The following is a 14425-nucleotide window of genomic DNA, read 5'->3' on the forward strand; positions in this document are numbered from 1 at the left end:
TATATGATTAATTTTCTATACTTGTTTGAGTGAAAATTTTTCAGTGCTTTTAGGGTGGTTTTATCCTGCTCTATCTCAGTTTGTAATTAATTTTTAGTCATTTTATTTTGTTAATGTTTGTTAACCTTGTACTGTGTGTGTGTGTGTATACACATATACATTCCCTTCTCTCTATATGCACATGATACACACATTTATGGGAAGAGAGAATCATTGACTGGAACAACAAAACTTTTTGGGGACAGAGGAGAAAATCTTGACTCTAGTAATGTTGGTTTTAACCCACTTATTGAAAAGGTACATTTCTAAAAGCCTTTTAGAAAAGCACTGTTGCTTCTTTCTCTTCAAGTTTTAATCTACAGAAGAGTCAGTATGTAGAAAGTACAAGTTTTTTTATGAAAATTTTAATATCAGTAGTAGCTTTTCTTACATTAATTTTCACAAATACACAAGAATAGGGTGAAATAACATTTAAGATTGGGTGGGATTGGTTTTGAATTATGAAACAGTTCATTCAGTTTGCTTGATTGTCTATAAAAACTTCAGAACTATATTTAATAGAATATGTGGGCCTCGCTATGGTGAAATCAAAGAAAAAGATATTGACTGGGGAAAACGCTGCGTGGATAAATTTGATATCATCGGAATTATTGGAGAAGGTACTTACGGACAAGTTTACAAAGCCAGGGACAAAGACACTGGTAAGAATGTTAAGTTTGGGGTGGAACATGCCTACTTTTTGTTTTTCTTCTGATGTATAGTTTAAAAATTTTCCAAAGAAGTAAAAAATCTTTGTGTTACTGTTTAGTCTTAATTTTATTCAGCATTTGCATTTTCTGTCTACTTAAACCAGTATCAGTACATACAGGTACACAATAAAGTTGTAAAAATCGTTCCTTTGGTATTTGTGCTTTGCTTATAGTGGGATTTAGCAATGTGTTCCTTTTGTGGTGAATAGTTATTAAACTCTTTGTACCTAGGCAAAAGTATTAATAGTTTCTTTTTTTTCTTTTTGAGTCAAAGTGTTAAGTATGTAGTCAGGACTGCTTCTACTTCCTCCTGCCTTAGCTTCTTGAAGACTCGAGTTATAGCCATGCTCCACCATGCTTGTTTTTAGGAGCAGACTGTTTTATATTAAGAATCATATAGTACTTTTCTTTTGGCCATCTTTCTTTCCTCTATAGAAATTACCCTTTGAACCAGATTCAGAAGGTTACATTTTTTTAGAACATTCATTTTTCAGAGCATAATCAAGAATCTGAGCGGAAGGTTTTTAAAAACTCCTCCAAAGAAGAAAAGTAATTGTGTTAGAAGTCACATTACAGAAGTTTGACATTTTGCTAAATAATGCATTGAGCTGCATAAGCTAGTTTTTTTTTTTTTTTTTTTTTTTGTGGTGGGAGGAGGATTTCTCTGTGTAGCCCAAGTTAGCTTCAGCCATAGAAGACTGTCTGCATCTTACTCCCAAGTGCTTGGATTAAAGGTGTGTGCCACCACTCCCCAACAGAATTAGCTTTTTTTTTTTTTTAAGCTTAAGTTCATTTTTAACATGAACTAAGATTAAAATTGACAGCTATTTGAGGTCATTTAGTATATGGGAGAACACCTTATGGTTAGAAACTAATGAAGGTAGTTAGAACATGGAATAACGGTATCTGTAATATTATCAATAAGATGAAATTATAACTTTTAGAAGCTTTAATGATTAAAACATACTATACTATAGGAAAAAGTCAAAAATGAAAATAAAATTTAATGATTAAGACCATACATTTTTCTCTTCAGAAAATATGTAACATTAGTCCCCTTTTTTCCATCCAAAGAAGTAGAATGAATATGTCTTTATTATAGTGAACTTTTTTTTTTTTTTTTTTTTTTGGTTTTTCGAGACAGGGTTTCTCTGTGGTTTTGGAGACTGTCCTGGAACTAGCTCTTGTAGACCAGGCTGGTCTCAAACTCACAGATATCCGCCTGCCTCTGCCTCCCTAGTGCTGGGATTAAAGGCGTGTGCCACCACCGATTGGCTCCAGTGAACATTTTCTTATGCTGATTGATGCCCAGCCTACTAAGTCTATGTACATTCCCATAAAACAAAACAACACTGTAAACCTCCAAAATTTAAAGCATTTCTTGACCTACACTTATAATAACTTGTGTTTGTGTGTATGTGTGTCTGATTAATTACTTGGTGTCTGATACAAAATTCACACACACCTAAATTATGTGACAATATAGTATAATGGGGGAAACGTATTTTTGAAACAAATTGGACCCCATTTTCATGATTAGGTAACTGGTGAGTTTGAACAATAAATGCTGGAGTATATTTTCCTTTCAGAGAGGTGAGAGAGAATGAGAGTGAATGCATATTAATATGAATGAATGAATATCCTGGATATATTGATCCCTCTTTTACACAAAAAAGAATGGTAAAAATCCCATTCTTTACCATTTTTTTTTCTGTATTAGTAGAGTATAAAACAATAAATACAGACCTTCCTCATCCTAACCAGGTGTATAGTGTTCAATGCAATGTAAAAGTTTATAATTTTTTTGAGATGTTAATTTCTTTAACTACAAATATTATTTGTTATGTTGGAAACTAAAATACCTTTGTGAATTATAATTTTAAAATGTAGAAATGGAAATTATAAGAAAAGTATTTAAGTTAAATAGAGAAAAGTATCTTTTGCTAGCTAGTAACCTGATTTTCTTTAACTGTTTAATAGGAGAAATGGTAGCCTTAAAAAAAGTACGTCTGGATAATGAAAAGGAGGGCTTCCCAATTACAGCAATTAGAGAAATTAAAATTCTTCGGCAACTCACCCACCAGAGTATCATCAATATGAAGGAAATAGTGACAGATAAAGAAGATGCTTTGGATTTTAAGAAGGACAAAGGTATGTATGCATATTTCATGTTTTTTAATTCATGTTTTTTCCAACTTGAAGATTTTATTCCTAGATGATGATCATTCACGTATTGGGTAAATAAAAATGTTCTCTAATGTCAAGCTATTTTAAAATTTAGTAGATTTAAAGAATTAATTATTTTTAATTCAGTGGTTCTTGAGTTTCTTAAGTCAGCTAAGTCAAATATATTTACCAGTGTTACAACCAAGTACTGAATAGTAACACTTTTTTGAGATTGGATATATATTTAATCTTTTTACTGATCAAGAAAGATATTATAGTGTATTTATATTGCATTTTTACATTTTGAATCTTATGAATTCACAGAAAAAAAATAAAGATTTGGGGGGGGGTGTGTGTGCTCATGTATGTGTGATAGACATGCTTGTGTCTATGTGCTGATGCCAGAGAAGATATCAGGTGTCCTGCTCCATCACTGTCTGCTTTATTCCCCTGAGAACAGGATTTATTTATCACTGAACCTGGAGTTGTACTGGTAGCTAGCAAGCCACACTGATCTTTTAGTCACTACCTTTACATAGAGTTGGGGTTTCAGATGCATATGACCATTCCCAGTTTTTGGTATATGTTCTGTGGTTTTGAATATTCAACTCAATACTTACTTACCCTCTGAACCATCACCTCAGTCTCCCATTGGCACCTTTTGGCAGGTATGTACCATATTGCAAAGTGTGGCATCAGTGTTCTTGAAATTGTTTTCAGTAAGTTAATACATGGTTGCTTTTAATTTAAAAAATACTACTAAGAAAAGTTTGACTTTTATTACAAGTGGTTGCCATTGGGCATGCATTAAATCTAATATAAACATTTAAATTACTTGGACTGTGTCTTAGTTTTTTTAATTTTTATTTTTTTATTTTTTTCCTGGTTGTTTCTGTGATAAAATACTCTGACCAAAAGCAACTTGGGAGTTGAGGAGTTTGGTTTACATTTCCAAGTCATGGTCTTTTCCTGAGAAAAGTCGGGGCAGGAACTTAATGCAGGAGGACATCATGGAGAGGAATGGTGATTGCTGGCTTGCTAGCTATCTCATGTTTAACTAGTCATCTCATGTAGCCCAGGACAACTTGCCTAGACATGGTACTGCCACAGTGGTTTGGGCTCACCTCTCTCTATCAGAAATAAAGACAGGGCTCCACATACATCCCACAGGCCATTCTGATCCAGGCAGTTACTTAATTGACTGCTTTTTCTCTAGCAGTGTGAGCCTGCTTCGTCAGTTTGACAATAAAATCAATCATCACAGTTAGTTTACAAAACTGTAAACCAACTTTTTACTAGCTGCACATACACACAATCTTACTGTTCTGGGATGCACAGTTTTAAATATTTAATAGATCATATGATAATTATTTTTTATAAATTACCCTATTTTTAAAAGTATTCTATATGTAGTGTAGAGATAAGAATAATCTTAACTGTTACTTATTTTTGGATTTTGGAAAATCTGTATTTATTAGTGCGACATTTGCCACGCTTTGTTGTCTTAACCTTTATTGCTTCTGAATACACAATAGAAAGGAAGGTGCTTACTGGCTTGACTTTAGTTATAAAATGTCTCTGATTTGAGACTTAATTTATTAGCACTGTGACCTTATTAGCAAGGCGTTTTATCTCTTCTTAGCCTGTTTTTTTCCATCCTTAAAAGGGGACCATTATATCTCTTTCCATGTAGTAAAAATTGTAGTAAGGATCTTAACCATGAGGTAGAGTGCAAATAGAATTGTTTTGCCACTGTGTTCCACACTGCAGATAGAGGAGTGTGTTTGTTCTTCCCGTCACATGCCCTGAGTCCTTGTTTTCATCTGTGGAGTCACTTCCCTGCACTCTCTCTAATCCTAATTTTGCTTGTTTTGATTATGTACTAAGTTTCAATTAGTACATTTGATTATGTACTAAGTTTCAATTAGTACATTTGATTATGTACTAAGTTTCAATTTCTTTGGGAATCCACAAATATGCCAGTAAACTTTGATGTCTTCAACTCTTTACATATGATACTTCCATGTTGGTACTTCTCACACACACAGACAAAAACACATTCCCACCATATCCTGCAGTGCATTGTGTTATGGAATTAAAATTTGAAATATGGATTTTCTTTAAAAAAAAAAAAGATTTATTTATTATGTATGCATTATTCTGCCTACGTGTATGCCTGCAGGCCAGAAGAGGGCGCCAGATCTCATTACAGATGGTTGTGAGCAACCATGTGGTTGCTGGGAATTGAACTCAGGACCTCTGCAAGAGCAGCCAGTGCTCTTAACCACTGAGCCAGCCCCCAAAAGATGGATTTCTTGCTCCTGAATATTACTTTATTCATTGGTGATGCCTTACTTGCCCAGTATTTCAAACTTCCACTAAATAGAAACAAAATTTAAAGTAATTCTTCCCTTAATAAAAGATTAAGAAAATAAAAACTTCCCAACAACTAAAAATGATTACTTAGCTTATTTTCTTTACAAAGATGGGATCTATACCTGTTTTGGTGTGATATTCTATTAAGCACAGTTAACCAAAATTTGTTAAAATGATTAATTGCTGAGTAAATAAATGAGCTTTACTTTATAATAATATTCCAACTTTTAATACTCTTGAAAAGGCTGCTAGTGCCTTCGAAAGAAGCGTTAATAGTCTTTTTCTTGTATTCTGTTTTTGGTCATAACTAATTTGCTTTATTAAATTATAAATTCTTTGAAGCCTTTGGGTTATTTTTTAATTCTTTATTGCACTCCCCATTTCATAAAACATAAACTTTCATAGATTTTTAATGACCACTTCAAGATATGTTTTATTATTCAAATTAAAAAATGCAAAATTTCACTTTGAGAGTCTACTGTTGTAGCCATTGTGCATTCATTATGCTACAATGCTTCCACCGTTAGTGTTTAAGTACTGAGGAAATATGAGTACTCTTTTAATTTGTAGTTTTTTTTTTCAAGCTCAAGAAAGGAAACTAGAACCTGGTGGTGGTGGCTCACACCTTTAATCCCAGCCCACAGGAAGCCGAGGCAGGTGATTCTATGAGTTTGATACCAGCCTGGTCTTTAGAGAGTTCCAGGGACAGCAAGGCTACACAGAGAAACCCTGTCTCAAACGAACAAAAATGAAAGGGGGAGGGGAGAGAAAGGGAAGGAAAAAAGAAAAAAGGAAGAAAGAAACTAATTGGGTGAAATAGGGCATGCCTTTAATCCTAGCACTTGGGAAGGTGGGCCAGGTGAGGCCATCCTGTTCTGCATAATGAGTTCCAGGCCAGCCAAGGTTATAGAGTGAAACCTTGCCTTAAAAAAACCGAATATAGGGGGCTGGAGAGAGGACTCAGAGGTTAAGAGCACGGACTGCTCTTCTGGAGGTCCTGAGTTCAAGTCCCAGCAACCACATGGTGGCTCACAACCATCTGTAATGAGATCTGGTGCCCTCTTCTGGCTTGCAGGCAGAGATGGAGGCTGAATACTGTGTACATAATAAATAAATAAATCTTTAAAAAAAACCGAATATATACCGTGATTCACTGGACTGAAAGATTATTTATCTTGATAGAATGTGCAGTCTAAGGTTTCTTTACACTACTCAGAAGGAAATACAACTTAAAAATATGAATTGTTTATTTCTTGAAACACCTAATAGTTTTAGATCATGACTGATTAAGAGGAATAAGGAAGGACTACTGCTATATGTTCTCAAATATAGACCTGTACACACGATATCTAGGAATATAAGGAAGTTCCTAGGTATCGTGTGTACAGGTCTATAATGTATTGTTGTAGTTTCTATTTAGTATCTTTCTGGAAGTATTAGTCAGAGCAATTGCACTAGAAAATAAGATATCCAGATTAGAAAAGAAGCAAAACCATCGTGTGTGCACATATGTGCGTGTGCATGTGTAGATAAGATACAGTGTACATGAACATTATGGACAGCATTGGGCAAAAGACACAATAAATAACATTCACAGGATAAAACATCTAAGATAAACTGATAGTGTAAGTTACAACATTGTAACCTGAAAACTGGGAAACATTGAAAGAATATTAAAAAGACTAAATAGAAAATATTCCATTTTCAAAGCATCTAAGAATTAATTCTATTAAGATAATACTCTTCCTAATTTATCTTCATAGTTATTGCAATCCTCAAAACTAAAGGTGACTTCTTTTCATTTTTAACTTTTTTATAATTTATTTTTATGTTCATTGGTGTTTTACCTACATGTATGTCTGTGTAAGGATGTCAGAATCCCTGGAGCTGGAGTTCTACACAGGTGTGTGCTGCCATGTGGGTGCTGGGAATTGAACCTGGGTCCTCTAGAAGAACAGCCAGTGCTCTTAGGATTACTTTTGTTTGATTGTTGAGAGGAGGGTGCCATGATGTGTTTGTATGAGTCAGAAGACAACTTGGTGGTAGTCATTTTGTTCCTCCTACCATGTAGGTCCTGGAAAATCAAACTCAGACTCTATTGCAGGTTGTCAGGCTTGGCAGCAAGTTCTCTTATGTGCTGAGCTATTTTGTTGTGCCATTTGGCTTTTCACATGCTGACAAGATATTTATATAAAACAAGATCTGGGATAGTGAGTAGGGTTGAGAAGGAAGAGTGAAGTAGAATGCATTGAATTTAAATCTTATTATAAAGCTAAAGTGACCATAACTGTCTGGCACTACCATTAGAGTAAATTATTGTATCAACAAAAGAATTTAGAAGCTAGGAATAAAACTTAACACATACGTCAGTTGATCTTGGTATTTGGGTTAGACTAAAGTGCTAAATGTTATTAGATGACATCAAAAGCACAAATAAGCAAGAAAGGAAAAAATAGTACATTAAACCTCAACAGAATTAAATAGGACCATAACAAAGAATGAAAAGATGGGGCATGATGGTGAAAGAAGGTGAATTCAATGGTGCATACCTTTAATCCTAACACTCAGGAAATAGAGGCAGGTGGATCTATATAATTAGTTCCTGACCAGCCATGGCAACATAGTGAGACCCTGACTCCAAATAAAAAAGAAAAGAAAGAAGTGAAAAGACAACATAGAATCGGAGAAAATATTCATAACATTTTGTTCTCTGTCTGATAGGAACTTGCAACAAGAGTATAAAAACCAATTTTGGAGCCAAATAATTAAAAAAAAAAAACAAACTGATTTAGAGAACCTAAGCAGATTTTTCTTTCCAAAGAAGATATATAAATGGCCAAGAATCTCGTAAAAAAAATTGAACATGATAGGCATTTGGGAAATTTAAGTCAAAACCTCAGTACTATACTAGTTCATACCCATTTATGAATAAAATCAAAGTAACTTGCTGAGTTTGTGGGCAACTGCATGTAAATGTCTCTGAGCTGCATACCTAAAATTGATTGAGATGGTGTTCTGTTAATTAATGTTTTTAAAGTGAAAAAAAAAACCTCAGTATTTTCTTCCTTTTGTACTCGTTTTCCTATTCTGGAAAAAGGAAGTAATACTACTTAGATTTATTGTGGTCATTTAATGTAATAATGCAAGTGAAGTACATTGCAAGATGGCACGCATTATTTAGGTATGGCTTAGTAGTAGGTTAATGGTGAGAACAGAGCGAGATAACTAATAGAAGCAGTTGCTTTTTTAAGAAGAAAGGATGGATATTTGAAGAAGTGAATAGTTTTAAATCTAGTACAGCCGATTGTATGGAGATCTGTTGTTTATTTAATGAATCACAAGTTAATTTTTTAAAAATATTCCTTGTAGTGGCTGGGGAAATGACTCAGTAGGTCAGATCTTGCTGTGCAACCTTGAGTAACACAGTTTGAATCCCCCAGCACCCGTGTAAATCTCTGCATGCCTATAGCCCCAGAATAATGCTTTTCACATAAGTATATTTAGACTTGAGTTCTTTGTTAAATATTTGTGCAGACCTGTGAGCTTGTTGGCTAGCTAGCCAAGCTATCTGAAATGGGCTTTAGATTCAATGAAAGGTCTTGTCTCAAGGTCATAAAATGGAGAGTAGTTGAGGAATACACTGTTATCTTCTGGTCTCCTCCTTACATACAGGTACGTGTGACTCTCCCCTCCCCCATGCACATACATGCTTAGCATGCACACACAAAATTCAACCTTTCCTTAATGCTTAGAAGTCTCTAATTATTAATACTAAAAAAAAATCAAAAAATAAAAAGGAGGCTAGCAAGATGTCCCAATGGATAGAGGTTGCTTGGAAGGTGGGAAGAGATGTACAAAGATGGGTTATAGAAGCCTGATGATCCAAGTTTAATCTCTGGGAGCCTGGTGGGGAAAGGAGGAGATGTACTCTAAGAAGTTGTTCTTTGACCTCCGCAGAAGTGCTACAAAAATGAATAATTACATGCAAAAAACTAGCTTCAACCATGTAACTAGCTGATAACAACCCACTAGAAGGAAAAGAGAGTCAATGTTTAACAAAAACAAAGTAGGAAAGATTTAATTAAACATTGTCATACAACCAGGTGTCATGGCATACACTTTAGTCCCAGTATTTGGGAAGGCAGAGGCAAGTGGATCTCTGAGTTACAGGACAGCCAGGGCTACACAGAGATAGCATATCTCGAAAAACAACAAAAATAAAAACACTTCGGATTTCAGAAACAAAAGACATAAATGATTATTATATGCATATGTAGTCAATGCAAATAATACGCCTTCTAGTGAAAAGACCTGCACTTTTTAGGGTTTTTTTTTTTTTTGGCACTTTGTATATAACAAGTATGTATGTTACTTAATTTACTTTTATGTAATTAAGAATGAAGTATGTTTTCTTCTACAAATAAATGATGCTATATACCTTATACAGAAATTTAAAAAGACAGTATTCTATAGTGCTACAGTTTCAATGCATCTTACTCTTAGGGTTTTTCACATAGGTGTATTTTTCTATATTCAGTATAAATGTGTATTTGGGACTTTCACGGGTTAAATGATATATCTAGCTCTTTTCCATATTAATGATTAAAGATATCACCTTATAAGAAAGCCGATTCTAATCTTTTATTATCAAAATTTTTTTGAGTACTCAGTTTACTTAAATGCAGTTTACAGTTGATTTTTCATCTTTATCTACTAAGAAACTTTGCCCTAGTTTGAGATTATACATATTTTTAGTTTTTGTCCTTTTTATAACATTCTTTTCATATGTTATATATGTGATATGCATGTGTGAGTTGTGTCTGTGTTGTGGGTGCTTGTCTAGCATGTTTGCTCATGCAGGTAGAGTCTAGAGGTTGCCATTGGTGTCTTCCTTGATGACTATTCACCTTATATGTTGAGCTGTGGTTTCTCACCTGAGGCCAAATTTGTCCATTTGGCTTGTATAGTTTGCCAGCTTGCTCTAGGGAACCCTCTTTTTCAGTCCCCAAGTTCTAGGATTGCTTTATTGACTGAGTGATGAAACAACCTCTTTGTGTTTCTTCAGGTTGCTGGGTCATTTTACTTTTTTCCCTTAGGGATTGTGCTGGTTGGTTTTTATCAACTTGACACAATATAGAATGACCTGTGAAGAGGGAATCTCATGAGAGAAAATGCTGTAGGCATGTCTGTGGGGCATTTTCTTGGTTAATAATTGATATATTGATGTGGGAGGGCCCAGTACTATCCCTGGGCAGGCGGTCCTGAGTTGTATAAGAAAGTTGACTGAGGCAGGCGTAGTGGCACACACCTCTAATCCCAGCAGTCAGGAGGCAGAGGCAGGCAGATCTCTGAGTTTGAGGCCAGCCTGGTCTATAGAGTCCATCCAGGACAGCCAGTAGTTACAAGATTGCTCTTTATAATACTGCTTATAATAAGTAGCACAATTTATCTAGTATAAGGAATTATGAACATCACCACTGGCACATGACCACTGGAAAACGCTGTAGAGCCCTGAAAAACATGTTACGGTCTAGAAAAATTGTTCTGTTGATAATTAGAAAATATTTACAAAGAAATAAGTAAACTTTAATGTAATATTTATATTAGTGTATTCTATGATCAAAAGGATATATTCATCTTCATTGTAGGCAGTCTCAGAGGTATGTATTTCTAGAAATTGCATTAACTTGTCACCTTTAAACACATACCATTTATTACTATCAGCGAACATACAGAAGCTAGTAAAAGTATCTTTCTGTTAAAAATGTAAATTTAAAGCCGAGTGGTGGTGGTGAACACATTTAATCCTAGCACTTGGGAGGCAGAGACAGGTGGATTTAATAAAAAAAAAAAAGCTATTGAGAGCATTACTTCAAAAACTGATAGGATATCGAACTCCCATAGATTTAGTTTGTAGAATTGAGTAACATAATTATTGGGGGCTGGACACCAGGTGGAGATTCTGACAGGAATTGGCTTTTGCAGCCTTGGATCCAGAGGCACTCTGGAACTAGTCGTGTCGCCCCCCTCATCTTTTGTATCCCTTAACCGTTTTTCTTTTTGACATTATAATCACATCATTTCTCCTTTTTCTTTCCTCCCCTCAAACTCTTTGCTCTCTTTCAAATTCCTGGATTTTTCATTAATAATTGTTATATATGTATATGCATATCTTATATAATACACACATTCCTGAATATATAAGTATAACCTGCTTAGTTTATATGTTACTTATTTGTGCATGTTTTCAGACGTGAAAACATTTGGTATTGGTTAAGCAGCTGGTGTGCTTTTTTTGTGGTGAAGAGTATTTCTCCAACTGTTAGCATTCTTTGGTTGTGTAGTTTTTATGTAAGGTGGAGATCTCCTGGGCTTTCGTCATCCACGTCAGCATGTCTGTTTTATTCAGTTGATGTGTAGGCAGTCACATTAGTCAAGCCTAATGAATATAACTTCTGCTACTCCTATGAGAGACAGTCTCACAGCAAACTCAGACTCTTGTCTTTTCTGCCACAATGATCCTTATTCTTAGGGGGTTGGTTATGTTATCAGTGTATCCTTGGGACTGGACACAACTCTGCATTTTGATTGCTTGTGGTTTTCTGTAATGGTCTCCATCTGTTGTAAAAAGAAGTAGTCATTGGAGTGAGGACTACATTTATCTATGGGCCTAAGAACAAATGTCCAGAATGTAGTTAGGCATTATGCTGGTTTAGGAAAATGGCAGTTGTGGGTTTCCCTCCAAGATCCATGACTATATTAGCTTCTGGTGGTTGGCTGTGTTTTCAGTATCAGACATTAATTTTCTCTTGTTGAGCAGGTCTTGGGTCTAATTAGAGAACTGTTGGTTACCAACAAGGTTGTGCCATTACTGCACTCTTAGGGTTACAGTGTCATGCTGGTCTATGTTGTGGTTTATAGATATCATAGCTGGTTAGGAAGTTGGTTTCTTCTGTGCTTCATTAGCTTGCATGGTGGCTTCTGGTACCCTGAAAGCTAATCCTCAGGGAGGAGGCTAGGTCATTTCTAGCTCAGGGGCCTCTGGGCCCTATTTCTGAAGAGTTAAGTCTTCAGCAATATGGATTTACCTTTCAACTCTAGGGGACGACCAAGGGCAATAACAGTAGCACACAATATTTTACGAATGTCCTGGATAGCTCTGACCAGCTCAGAAGAGGGCCTCTCCTGTCTGGAGTTGGAAAGATTTTTTGTTTTGTTTTCTAGGGGATCTGTGGCTTCTGGCAGCCTAGATGAGAAAATTTCATTTAAATTATATATGTGTATTTATATGCCAGTTTACATGTATTATAAGTAGATAGTTAATAGTATAATTCCCTATGACTTTTCCAGATATCCATACTATTGCTTTACTGTCTAGAACCAGAGGGTTTTTTTTTTTCCTTTCTCTTTTTTATATCCCCCCTTTTCTCCTCCTGGCTGTCCTGGAACCAGCTCTGTAGACCAGGCTGAACGTAAACTCACAGAGATCCACCTGTGTCTGCCTCCCAAGTGCTGGGATTAAAGGTATAACCACCACCACTCAGCTACACATCACTTTTGAGCATTCCTATTAACATATCCTTTTACTTAGTGTTTCTTTCCTTGGATGTGTTTGGTATATTGATTGACCCATGAAAGATAACTTTTTTCCTTTTTTTGTTGTTTTTTTAAAGTAGAAACATTTTGTTTTCCTTTATTTTACAGGTGCCTTTTAGAACAAAGTCTTTAGCATAGACAGCAAAGACTAACAGGGCTTGATTTTATTGCCATTGATTTCCAAAATTAATATATTTACATATATTAGTAATTTTAAGATTCAAACTGTAGCTTCCCTTCATATTGGAATAATGAAATAAAAGTACAATGATAAGCTCTCCCTCCATTGTAAACACTTATGGCTTACAAGGTATTCTGATGTGCTGACTTGATCTTGCACAAGAGGTGAGCAGGAGAGTCATTATGTCCACATCACACAGGCAAGCAAAGAGTCTAAGTTGATGTGGTTTTAGATCTCTACAGGATACTGAAAAGACATTTTTTTTTCTGTTGCAGTGTTAAAGTTCCAACAGTTCTTAGAACTTCTACTTTTCTATTTACATTGCCCATGTGTTCTGACATGTTGTGTTCTCATTTCAGCTAGTGTTCCTAGCATATTCATCATAGCTTATAAAAGGTCCTAATCAGATAATTCTGTTTACTTTTGGTGCTGATGCTTATTGTGTTTCTTGAGACTATGTTTTAATATGCTTTGTAAACTTTCTTTGAAGTTGTAAATAATACATGATTACTGAGGTACTTAGGTCTTTAGTGTAAGCTTTTATGCTCAACTGGCTATCTGTTTGGGCTAGTTTTACTAGTTAGGGTTTGAGGCTAGAATGTCCTCTCCTGTTTATGGCTTGTCTTCCTAGTTAGTTTTCAGTTTCTCTGAAGTCTTGTTTTTTTTCTAAATAGGGCCTGAAACATGCTCTTTTGACGCACTCTCTGGGTTTTCGTCTATGAGCACTATTAACGGTATGGAATTGGGGTAGGGGAACTATTATTTCTTTAGTTTTTAGCAAGCTTGTGCTTCAAGGCTGTGTTGTTCATAGGTACTTCTTAATTGTGACTGGTTTTTCTCACCCTTAAATGAGATAGAAACAACTGGAGTGTGCTAGAGTTGAACCTTGTTTTGGTTAGTTGAAGGCTAGGAGGGCTCCAGAGGTGGAAGATTCCAGTAGAACCTATTGGTTAAACTCTGGGAAGAACTTCCCCTGAAGGACAAGCCTTGCTAAGAACAAGATGCTCTGGGCCAATGGTTCTCAACCTTCTTAATCCTGTGACCCTTTAATATATAGTTCCTCATGTTGTGGTGACCCCCCTAACCATAAAATACTATGAATTGTAATGTAAATGTCTGATATGTGATCCCTGTGAGTTTTGGTGTGTGTGTGTGTGTGTGTGTGTTTAATAACTTTTAAAGGGGTCCGGTTGAGAATCACTGCTCTGGGATTATTACAAATACTCCATTTCCTCATTTCACTGGGGACACTGAATTTCTTTCATAATCATTTTGATGTAGGGCTCCAGTGATAAAAATTTAGGAGATGTCCTAGAGCCCAAGACTGAATCCCTCATTAAATATTGTTATTACCAAT

The 14425-nt window shown here is 35.4% G+C and overlaps 1 protein-coding gene across 2 annotated transcripts in view; it reads left to right on the forward strand.

The window, feature by feature from the left end:
- The window catches only part of Cdk13 (cyclin dependent kinase 13), a 100605-nt gene that overhangs the window by 46293 nt on the left and 39887 nt on the right, over nt 1–14425 (forward strand). For both annotated transcript variants that reach the window (XM_050142377.1, XM_050142378.1), the window contains exons 4-5: nt 562–701; nt 2730–2900. In XM_050142377.1, the coding sequence (XP_049998334.1) occupies nt 562–701; nt 2730–2900 (311 nt within the window). The remainder of the gene's footprint in view (nt 1–561; nt 702–2729; nt 2901–14425) is intronic.

The sequence above is a fragment of the Alexandromys fortis genome, unplaced genomic scaffold (genome assembly GCF_014885135.2).
Source record: "Alexandromys fortis isolate MF-2015 unplaced genomic scaffold, M_Fortis_MF-2015_v1.1 scaffold_5, whole genome shotgun sequence".
In the NCBI taxonomy this organism is placed as follows: Eukaryota; Metazoa; Chordata; class Mammalia; order Rodentia; family Cricetidae; genus Alexandromys; species Alexandromys fortis.